Raw genomic sequence first — 12,299 nt, 5'->3', positions numbered from 1 at the left:
ATGAGTTATTTTATTGTGAACTGTAATTCATAGAAATACAGTACTGTATACCGCAGAAGAGTAGAGGACAATTAATTGCACTGCAGTGCTTTTACACAATGTTACGTATATTATACCGTTAAGTTACAAGCTGGCACTGAACTTTGTTTAAAGTATTGATCACTTGAAAGAGTGTTGATTGTCCTACTGTTTTCTTTGCATGAAATGCTTTTGTATGATACGCCATTAAAACTGACATTAGACCACGCCCAGTGAGTATTTTTAGTGATCCTGTATTAAGCGGCCACCTGTATTAAGCGGCCAGTTCCTCAAGTCCCGAGGGTGGCCATTATATACAGGTTCGACTGTGATAAAAAACAATAAAATGATAAAATAGTGTATAAATGTAGAAGGTGAAAAATCCACAGTTCGAAAAATGTGGCTCTCAAAATCGTGTTACTATTTATATTAATAATAATTAAATATTAGAGATCAATGATCTTGATCCCAGGCTCTTTTGCCAAGTTGGTGATGATGTCAACTGCCACTGCAAAATCTGCGGGGAATACCAGATGCGCATCCTATGATCCATTCGTTGATCGATTGACTGTCCCATACAATCTTGAATCCAATCTGTACTAGGAGTGCATTCTTAGAACTACGTTGAATGCAATAAAAACACCAAGTTACACCTGCCATACCAAACTGTTGTAAATGTAAGATAAAATTGTCGGAACATTCATGAAGTTTGGTGGCACTTATGGCTGAATAGGATTAAACACACTAAAAGTAAATAAATATCATTAATATTCTTAATAGGTATGTGATGTCTTCACCTACATTGTAAACTAGACAGCAAAGTATGGAGTGCCTGTAATAAATGATTTTGAAGTTACCTGTCGATAACTTCCATCCAAGTTGCTTCTCTCAATTTTGTCCAGACCAGCATCAGTCCAGTACAGCTTTTGCTGAGTAAAATCAATAGCGATGCCATTGGGCCACTGTAGAGAACTAGACACTATCGCTGCGCGGCCCACACCAGACATGTATGCTCTCTCGATACGCGCATTTGTTCCCCAGTCTGTCCAATACATGTATCTGGTAGAAATAATTTTTTTTTGTTTGAACTTTAATCACTGACAGTGTTTTGACACTATTTGACACAGTCAAATGCAATAACACAGACACTGATTATTAAAAAATTAGAAGTTCTTTTTTGTTTGCAGTTTAATGCAGCACCAAGTATCGAACATTATACTTGTTAGAGTATTTGCTCCATTTTTGTAGCTGTGTGGGCAGTTTGTGACGTGATTACCAATTATAAACGTTTTGATGTGGCAAACCACTTTTGATTAATTCAAACTTTAAAGCCCCCATTTGGGGGAAAAACTGTCAATTACTCCCCTTGTGTACTTAACCCTCGCTTGCAGATGCTCTTTTGGCATGTCACGCAATCTTTCCTCAGGGAGGAATCATTGTGTGATGAGCCAAAAGAATGTCTACGAGGGAGGCTACTCAAGTACATGTGCCAATCCATGAAATATAACAGGCATCACTGGCAAAAGTTGTACTGAAACCCACCCCATGCAGCACACTTACCCTGTTTTAGGATTTAGAGCAATTGCCCTGGGTCGATCAAGATTCGTGGTGAACAGGATCTTGCGGAAGCGTCCATCTGCCCTAGAGACCTCTATCTTCCTAGCACCAGCATCAATCCAGTAAATATTATCCCCCAGCCAATCTAATGCCAACCCTTCTACTTGCCGAATACCACCATGCAGGGTCTCAATTATCCCTATAAACAAAATTCATTGTGATTAGAAAACAAACGTTCTAATTTACAACTACTTGTATGCACAAGTCTAGACATGCATGCTCAAAAGAAAATATTAAGCATTACTCAAGGCTGATAAAAAGGGCTGAGGGATTGCATCGGCAAATGTGTTTCTGATATCAGGGGGTTTTGATTTTAAAAAACTGTGCTACAACAAATTTATCAGGAAACGACTAAAATTTTCGTTATATCACGGTTTGGCTAATAAATAAATTCATTTTGAAAAATTGACAGAACTGGTAAAAGACAACGAAACTGGATAAAGCAGTATAATTATGTAGATGTCAGTATTGTGCCATCTCATAAGCATCAAAATAAGCTTTTAACAGAAATTTGCCATCACTTACAATGCAATCTAGTAGAGTTTAAAGGACCCCATCTACGATTACCTGTCTTGCATGCAACTTCAGTACTAGTTACACACACAACAACATTTATACATTACACCAAGGCAGATTTTAAGTTTGTGCTCACACACCCATGTAACTTTAGCCAGGCTTAGCACATTGTTTGTTATACTCAAGACTGTTACTGTATAAAGGGGTTCATCATATCAGGGTTAAACAGTACTTACTTTCATGTCCCACCTCACTGTAACTTACCAGATCCATTAAGGAAAGAACGCTTGATGGTGTCCAGTGTAATGTCAGCCCAGTAAATGCAGTTTTGTTGGTAGTCATAGTCTAATGCAATTGCATTTCTTAGTCCGCTACCAAGAGGGATGGCGGTTTCTACATGATCTCCAAGTGTGATTCTGTGAATGTACGTACGTGCAGCATACAGTAAGAATTCAGGCAGTTCTGTGGAGAAAACAAATGTTAAAGTTTATTGTTATTATTATTATTATTATTATTATTATTATTATTATTATTATTATCAAAATAGCTTATTTTTTAACTCTGTTCTTCAGGACCTAGGTGTCCTAAAGCCAATTAATGATAATCCCTGATTAAAAGTTAACCAAGGTTTTCATTTTGTCCATTGAAACTTTTTTTCAAAAGCTAATAGTTAAAAAAAAGTTGACTTCAAAACTAAAGGACAAAAAATGTTTTGGAAGATTCTTTACTGAGGAGTAATAATTATTAACCTGGTGTCAAAGTTCAAGTTAAGGCAGGATTACACCAGAGCTTAATAATTGGGCTTTTAACAACTTCAGAAGCCCAGGGTGATATTTCCCTTCAATAATCCCTACAATGCCATCATACCAAACCATGCTTTCACACTTCACCAGACAACAAAAAAAGCACATGTACCCAAGTTTTGTTTGGAGTAAAACAGTCCAAAAATTAATGTTGGCACAGACTGAAACTTGAAGTATTTCAATTTTGCTATAATGACAGTGTCAAAGGTTGACAGGCAATTAACTTTGTTACCGTTTATTGGACAAGAAACCATCTCCGCAGCATACTGGTCTTCTACCCCTCCTTGGCAGGTGTCTCCAGAGACCTTCCGATATCTGAAAGAAAGCAAAAATTCATTTATTTAATAATAATTATCATTTTACTACTGCTATAAATCAACAGTTGATGTATTGTTACACCCCTTCTTGGAACCAGATTCAACATAGCACCGCTTCATGACTGATGGAAGACCCAAGAAAGGATTCTCTGGTTTCTGGCCAACAGCTGACAGGTTCTACGCCCACTCCCAACCCATCCTTCCACAAGCATCGCTCACCATGCTCCACCCATCACCCACTTACATCTTTGAAATTAAAAACCTGGCCTCAGTTGTTCAAAGAGCGGATAATTTTATCCACTGGATAGGTCGTTATCCGGCAGATAAAATGTGCGCAAGATTTTCCCGATAGCCTTATAATTTGTGAATAGAGTAAAAGCATATGTCAAATTTAAGTATGGGATTGTGTGGAAAACTTGCCAAAAGCGTTAGTAGGAGTATATTTGCTCCGCTGGACAATGACTTATCCAGTGGATAAAGTTATCCCCGCTTTGAACAACTGGGGCCTGAACAATGAAATATAGCCCTGAACAGCATTTCTAATTACCCTTTTGTGCGACGATATGTGAGGCCTGGTCGACATGATGGTGGAATTTTGGTTGGTGTCAGACCACTGGAAGTATCAAGCCTGCACTCATTATTAGCCGCATCAACATAATCCACATCACTAATTAAGAGAAACACATGATCATTAGCAGTTGCCCTTTGTAATATTATAATTATGATATCAAATCTACATGTATATTGTACTGATAGAAATAACCAGAGGATATTACACAGTGGGGCGAAGATATGGATTTCATTTTAAAGTAGTAAAATATTGTTTTTAACACGAGAAAATAAAATTCATAACTTCAAACCAGCGTGTAATTTTCTTTTTATTATATACCTTGGATAAATCTATCACTCACCATTTTTTTAACTGACTGTTTGCACAAACAAGATGCCTATACTGGCATATACGCGAGATGCTGGGGCTGATTCATTTATTCCAACTGTATGCCTCGCCGATTGATAAAACTATCATTGCTAATGGAATATTTTGAGTCACAAAGATCGCGTTACGTTGTTTCCCTTGTGTTACGCTACTGAGGATCTCACCGGAAATTTTGGAAATTCCATTACGATAACGTAAGCTTCTCAATGACCTCTTTTCTGTCTCTCATCGTGGTTCGGGACTGTCAAACAAAGAACGATTCCTTTGCCAGGAACTCTCCAATTTCCACCGTTTTAGATGTCAAGTGCTTCTTAGAAGTTATTCTTTCAATTTACCACTTCAAAATGGTGAAATTTCCGTTTGTAAACGGCACACTTGAGTCCACAACATGTTAACAATATGGCGCCACAAATTTCATCCGGTTTTAATAAATATATCAAATGATGCGTTGACGTCACACAGGTAGGAGTGAGTGGGTCCCCTCCCTCGCGATATAAGCGACAAGAATGGATTTTGATCCGCCTGCTGTTGTTGAAGACAATCAGAACAATACATCCCGAGTAGGAGAGGGGAGAGTTTAATGAATAAATTAATGTACACATTTGTGGCTATGACAAAGAAAGAAAAAAAGAAATCGAACCGTTTTTAGACACGCTATGCCCCCTCAGGGCATCCCGCGTAACAACCGTGAAAAAGAGGGAAATGACATCATCAATATTCTCACTAGTAAGGATGTGGAAAAAATGCCACTTGGGTTTCGAATATTCGTATGAATTTTACGAGTGGCATATTTTCCAGTAAAACACTTAATGTGTCTATTAAATTAATAATAAACTCTAATGCACTAAAGGTTAAATTCTTTCTTGTGGGTTAACCCAATAATTAAATACAAGAAACATGTTGCCACAAACTGACAGGTGTTGTACCTCCAGCTGCAAAAACCATTGTTGTTTTACTTTGTAGTGAGCTGATCATGAGCTCTAAGTTTCAACCAAGATTGACAATATGATCAACAAGTCACACCACATTGCACAATTCGAAATTTTACTGATCCAGAAGACCATTTTTTAATGCCAAAAAAAATGTTTCAGCTGAATGGACAAGGTCAGAAAATATCAGCAAAATAAAAAACAAAATTATTTTATAACAAGAAAACAATTTATTTTAAGGAAGAAAAAATTAAAACCCTTACACTGAATCAAACCTGGCCTTTGTCCATGAGAGATTTTTTTGTAGTTAAGTTAGCCTCCCTTAAACATCTTATGTGTAGACTAATATTGGTGCAGTGAAAAACCAAGAACCATGTGGCATTGCATTGACTTAACAAAAAATAATTATCCATAACTATAATTCATACCATTCAAAGTCCTCCCTCTCACATGGACAGTTCTGCTGTGAAATTGGACGATCATAGTCATAGCCAATGTAACAATGAGCATGAGAAATTCGCCGCTCATAAACCATCTTTCTTCCCAACAAACAAGTGCCATTTTGTTCATCACGTGGCACCCACTGTTTGTAATCTTCTGATCGGCATGACGAACCTGATATGAAAAGAAACACAACATCAAGCTATACCTGCATTTTGGTACACATAGTTCAAGACAGATAAAATGGGTCATGACAATAGTGTCAAGATGACACTGAAATGTCAGTTTTATCGTTAGCTTTTGCCTGTCTCTGCATGAATTATCAATGAGCATGTTAATGAACATTAACTTTGGTCCACTGGCTGAAAAGTTGCTTTAGTTTACTCAAGTAGGTAGCCTTACGAGCCTACCACTGCAGGAACTTATCCCAGTTTCCATAACATGAGGCAGCCAGGAGACGACAATGACATTGCTAGTCCCCCAAAGATCAAGATCAAGATCACCAGGACCCATAATTTACACTCCAGTTGTTCAAAGCCAGATCAAGTTAGTCCTGGTTTAACACGAACTTTGAGTTGAGGTTAATTAGTCATTAATAAGGATTCTTCCAAATGATCTTTGTCCCTCAGATCTGACTTAAGCTTTTCTTTAGCATTAGCTTGAATTTTAACGAGCAAGAAAACTTCAGTTAATTTTTTATTGAAGATTAACATTATGTAATCAGCTTTCAAACGACCAGGCCCTTGGTGGAGAGAAGCAATGTGAAGAGTTCATTGTCTTGCCTAAGAACACAACACAATGACTTAAACCGAGACCATTGATCAATCTGGTGTCCAGTGCACTAAACATTTTGCCACCACACCTCCCACTGCTTTTACTTAGCTGTTAGTAGTAAAACAAACACGCCTTTTTTCAAAGTAATTATTCAGAAATAAACCAAAACCAGTTATACCCTTGTTATGCTTGGAATCATTTTACATGAAGCTGACGGGTTCATGGCGGTTTTCAATTTAGCGTTTCAAAAGTAACTTCCTTTGCTTTACCTCTGTGTATTTCTAATCTATGTAATAATTATTACGTACATGTATACTCTAATCTAAAACTAAACTGATGTAGTTGATACGTGCCACTTTCTTAACCAATTAGATGAAAAAACAGTCACACCTGGACAGTAAAGTAACATTTTGAGTTCTGATTGGTTATCTGTGTTTTTTATGCTTGTGTTGACAGGTCAGAGAAGATGGCATGATAGGTTATAGGTTACAAGAGGCAGCATGCCCAGGCGGTTAGGGTGCTGAGAGCCCTTTCTCGAAAGTACCAGAAACTTGCTGGGCAAATAAGTATATTAATTTTTAAATGTTTTTTTGCCGATTACACAGTGATTACAGATCTAGACATGGTTCTCAGACAATGTTTTCATAGAATTATAAGATTTTAAATTGAGTATTTAAAGCTAACAAAAATTTACTTCTGCTCAGGAACATTTATCACCAAAGACAATAAGGGGCCTTATTAAGGGGCCTGCTAAGTTACCAGGACTTTTGAGAAAGAGACCCTTGGACTTATGTCGGGTTCAGGCTCTCTGGCCGTTAGCTAGAGTTGTTTCTTAGTCTTACTAAGAAACTCCAGCTGAAGTTCAATTGCCAAGTAGAAATATTTTCTTTTTCCGAGTATGCCTGTGTTACTGACTGAAAAAACCTCTATCAATGAAGTTTTAGTTCTATGAAGCTGATTACCATCATCATCATTATCACAGTGTTTAACCTACCTAGCACATCCTTTAAATCAATCTGCACAACAACCCACTTGTGCCAACCAGGGTAGGAGCCAAAGATTGTAAACTGCGCACTCTGTTCACCTGGCTCAGTCAAAAGACCATAGACATGCATTCTGGTGTTGTTCAGAAACTTGTATGTCAACCATGTCTCACCCTCATTCCAACTGTAACTGCAAATCACAGGTGTATCAAAGAAATCATGTATACTAATAAGCAATGTCCCACACACTCTGAAGTGGTTCAAAAATGTGTTTCTGTAACTCTTTAGAAGCAAGGTCGACTTTAAGCTAAAAACAAGAAATCTTTAATTTCACATAACTTACTAAATCAAGTTTGTCAGCCAGTATCTTGGAACAGCAATGAAAATTCCACCATGATCACCAAGGTTATACCACCACCAGGGAGACTGTAAAATCTGCCAATGAAAAATTACCAGGCACAAGGGTGACCATATCTATCTGCTGTGTGACTACGAAAGTGACATTCAACTGTACAATTAAACTTTCTTAAGGATAGTCTCCCCTTTTGCTACTGCACCTCTCATGATGGTTCACAAAACTTGGGTTTCTTGGAGATGGTGCTTAATGTTACGTGTAAACAACTATTTTTGCACAGTTCTTGACTATGTGGAAAATGTAGACTTATCTAAAAGAGATTTAACAGATCTTCTTATATCCTATACTCCTTCAAAATCACTTTGTTCATCTTCCAAAAATCTCTTGAAGACACCGAAGTACAATCTCAAGCCTTATGGTGGTCGGTCGTTTGCCCTGGTTTCAGCAGTGTTGTGGAACTCCCTTCCACAGTCATTGAGAGACTTGCAATCAGTTGGAACTTTTAAACCGAAACTTACATGTAAGGAACATTCATTTATGGGCTTACGTGGAACATTGAATTTACATTGTTGTTGTACTTTTTATGAATTACATCTTATTTTTAATAGAGACATAGTTAAGGAATTTGTAATTATAATTTCCCTTCTGTGAAGTATTTTTGGACCACTGGGAAAAGACGCTATATAAATGTATTATTATAATTATTATTATTATTATTATTATTATTATTATTATTATTATTATTATTATTATTATTATTATTATTATTATTATTATTATTATCATCATGCACCAAGCCTTTCAATTAAGCTTCAATTCAGTTGGGGAAAAAATGTCACAAATTGTTAAACATAATTATTTTGTTGTTTGTTGTTGCTTAATTATAACTCAAATATGTGTAAATTTTCTTTTTGGATTCAAATAGCCCTTTCTTATATCTACTTTTCCCCCATGGTCATAAACTGACAAAATTGAACCTGTTTCTATTAGAAGACAATGCCTTAAACAGGGGTCACCATGATCAATTTTGACCAAAAGCATTTGAGTACTCTCTGTAAACAGTGAAATCCCAGTTTAGTCTTGGTGTGTCCTAATTGCACCTTTTAACGGGTGGGTTGGTTTTCTTGAAAAAGTAAATTATTGTTTGGAACCTGGAAGGAAAATCTAAGCCATGTACACAAAAAAGGACCCACTGAACTTTTAATTGCTGGTGGACCAGGACAAGCTTTTGCAGCAGTGTTCAAACTGTGGAGTTACTAACCATGTGCCAGCTCATTCCTGCATCAGTTGAAAGGAAGATATCAGCATTAAACCGCAGGTTTACACCAAAGGTACCTAGGAAATAACATCAGATACTTAATGCGATGTCAGTGAAGCAGGGGTGGTGCAGTGTCACATGGGTTGAGTTTGTTGTTGGTTCTCTTAGTTCTCTTAGGGGGGCGCAGAGTTGGCGCAGTGGTGAGAGCACTCGCCTCCCACCAATGTGGCCCGGGTTCAATTCCCCTGAATCCGCGTCATATGTAGGTTGAGTTTGTTGTTGGTTCTAGTCCTTGTTCTGTTGGGTTTTTCTGCGGGTTCTCCGGTTTTCGTCTCTCCTCAAAAACCAACACTTCTAAATTCCAATTCGATCTGGAAAGTGTCCCCAATTAGACAACTGCTCTTTTGTTAATATTATTAAAGAAACTTATCATAACAATTATTTTTTATTACTCACTCACGTGATTATAGAGATTCTGTTGATCTGATTGGTTGTGGATTGCATCATATCCTGCTATAATCACCTTGAAGGGGGGTTATTTCGGCGGGAGCACTAATTTTCAAAATGGCTGCTTAGCAATTTGTTTATGCTTCGGTGGAAAAAGTAAATAGGATGAAAGAAAAATAATGCAATTCCGAAAAGCAGTAAAGATGCAACTAAGTCCGGGTGACACTTTTCAACGGTAAGATATCAAAATTTTGCTACTTGTAATAAAAAAACCTTGTAAATTACAGTAGAATGTTGTCAATGTCGATGGCTTAAAATAAAAACAAAAAAATTAATAAAATTAAATTCACGCAAGATTTTCTTTATTTAATAGAATGATTTTTACCAACAAAACGAACTTAAGACAGAATTTGGAAGCACGGAAGGAAACCAGATGAATAAATGTCTCTCTAGACAATTTTTACGTTTCAGTGAGGAGCAAAGACGGCAGTTTTTATAACCTGAAAACTAGTTTGTTGTCGGTTCCAGCAGCTCTCAACCACCATCAAAACTCAACACCTCACAACAAAAAATTTTCATCTGCAACAACCGTGTACCTGTTTAGTGAAGCCAATAGAGGACTTGATTCCTATCTGAAGCAGCTTACAGTATCTCCAAAGGCTATTTATAAAAAGCTGTTAACCAGCAAAGCCACTTACAAGAAATTGTACGATAAAGTGCTATCGCTAACACTAAGTTATGATCCTCAAGTTTTACACCAAAGAGCCTGGTTCATCTCCATCTGTATTAGTAAATGGGTCACAGAAACCCAACATTCATTCACAGAAGTCAATGCTTCATCTCAATGAAGCGGCAGTTAAAGAATGCTGCCATTCTGCTTGAGGCATGTGCAGATTATGGATTGAGCATATGATTGGCAGACTGCGCGTCTCTGTTCATTTTCGCATGACAATTTGAAACAACCAAACAAAATATACATTTTTTGTACAGTTCTTGAATGCTTTTCTTTGATAATCACCTGTCGAGTAATTATACTAAAAAATTATTTGCCTCAGGCTCAGTAAATATTGGTGAATATTCCCCTCGACGAATATTCACCAATCTTTACTTCGCCTTCAGTGAGTAGTTGTTACGTAACATAATAAAAGGTCGTATTAATAGTTACCTGTTGCCATGATAATTCCAGGAGCTGCTTTCCATGACTTCATGGGTGAGAAGCGGGAGCGAGGGTGGTATGATCCAAATTGTTGAGACAAATGCAGAGAGCAGTTTGGCTATGAAAAAAGGTGAATATACATGTATTGATTAATACAGGTTCACTAGCTGACTCATCATCATCATCATCATAGTCAGCCAACTGCACTGCAGTCAGTCACAAGCTTTCTCCACGCCTCCCGGTCTTGTACCATGCTTTGAATCTCTTCTGGCGTTGGTGGGTATGCCTGGCTGATTACGCTGACAATGTACTGAATCAGATGTTCAAAACATCAGCTTTGAGCGACTGGGCTTACCATGTTTAGCGTGTCTACATGTATCTACATTTAAGAAATCTACGGATCCCATGTCTCCATAGATAGCATTTATTTAGCGCTGTCTGATATCTTGCAGTTAATCTGAGCCGGTGAACCTAAACAAATGCCACAGAGCTAGCATACTCAATGGCATATGAAAAACTTCTCCTAACGGCTCAGAATGATCATTAGGAAAATCTCCATTCAGTATATTTGAGTTTTTCCCTTCATGATCAAGATTAACGTCTCATTAAGCAGAGATAAGCTGTAAAGGCTTTAATACCAATCTTTCAGCGAACTGCAGGAGTCGTGCAGGCCCGTAAACACTTTTAAACTACATTTAAATACATACAAACAAACTGTATTAATTTTGATTCAAATTTGTAAAAGGTGGATGAAAAGGAAAATCCAGAATTGAATTGAGGATGTTGCATTATTTGGATTGATTCACAAGCTGCATAGGGACAAGTAAATTGTAGGTAAGGGTCACTGGGAAGACCTAGAGGAGAATGGAAGATTGTGGGAGCAGATAGACAACTGATAAGATCGCCAGATTGGAACTCTACCAATGAACAGGCCAGCAGCTTGCAAGAAGAGAGACCTGGCCTTATGCATCTGCTTGGCATTGAACTTAATGAAAGTGATGTAAACAGATTGTATCACCTACCAGACTGCAGTTCAAGGGATTTCCATAATTGTCCACATCAGGAGCTCCAACTGGTTGCCACATTCCACCTTTGTCGAATGTTATCTTGGTCATGATATGGCGATGTCCTACTCGACCAGCAGTAAGCTGACTTGCAATGTACACTCCTCTCATCCCTTTCACTTTGTGCAAGTCTACAAATGATACATCTATGTAGCGCCTGGTGCAAATATAAACAGGAGGAATTAAAACATTTTTTCCTACGTTTGCCACCATTGTCATGATAAAAGTCTAATTTCCTTAGTTGGTATTTTAAGGCAGATTAGAAAATACCCCGTACATAGTTAAGGCAAATGTTTTGTTCTGCAGGTACACACTTGCGAGACTACCAGTATCTGAGCACCAGGGTTCTTTTGAGCTCCTGAGCCAGGATGAGGAGGGGTTGGGGCATCAAAACTTTAAGAGCATGAAATTTTTTTCTCGCATGACAATATTTGACTATCATACAAGTCTGTTGTTACATATAGATAAACCTAAAGAAAGGTAGTAGCTTTAATTTGATTTTAATTACTTTCAGCACGAAAACTATCTGCATCCCCCCTTCCCCAGACAAATCAAGAACTATAACACTAACTAACACCACAAATCAGGAACTATAACACTAACTAACACCACATTCAAATCTGGAATAGACCAGACTGGGGGAGGGGTGGGATAGGCCAAGGCAGGGTAGGGACAAAAGAGAAG

At 37.6% G+C, this 12,299-nt stretch overlaps 1 protein-coding gene across 1 annotated transcript in view; it reads right to left on the bottom strand.

Moving 5' to 3' along the window:
- LOC146469307 (sortilin-related receptor-like) overlaps nt 1-12,299 on the bottom strand; it is a 101,420-nt gene that overhangs the window by 70,553 nt on the left and 18,568 nt on the right. Inside the window, exons 9-19 of the mRNA XM_085123315.1 lie at nt 11,574-11,772; nt 10,561-10,669; nt 8,952-9,025; nt 7,679-7,770; nt 7,347-7,525; nt 5,566-5,752; nt 3,819-3,938; nt 3,187-3,269; nt 2,416-2,613; nt 1,579-1,774; nt 876-1,077 (exon numbers count right to left, since the gene is read on the bottom strand). Coding sequence (XP_084979441.1) covers nt 876-1,077; nt 1,579-1,774; nt 2,416-2,613; nt 3,187-3,269; nt 3,819-3,938; nt 5,566-5,752; nt 7,347-7,525; nt 7,679-7,770; nt 8,952-9,025; nt 10,561-10,669; nt 11,574-11,772 — 1,639 coding nt within the window. The remainder of the gene's footprint in view (nt 1-875; nt 1,078-1,578; nt 1,775-2,415; nt 2,614-3,186; nt 3,270-3,818; nt 3,939-5,565; nt 5,753-7,346; nt 7,526-7,678; nt 7,771-8,951; nt 9,026-10,560; nt 10,670-11,573; nt 11,773-12,299) is intronic.

This window comes from Pavona decussata, unplaced genomic scaffold (assembly GCF_977016875.1).
Source record: "Pavona decussata unplaced genomic scaffold, jaPavDecu1.1 SCAFFOLD_124, whole genome shotgun sequence".
Taxonomy (NCBI): Eukaryota; Metazoa; Cnidaria; class Anthozoa; order Scleractinia; family Agariciidae; genus Pavona; species Pavona decussata.
Note: the sequence above shows the minus strand (reverse complement) of the source record. Positions and strands in the feature narration are given on the sequence as shown.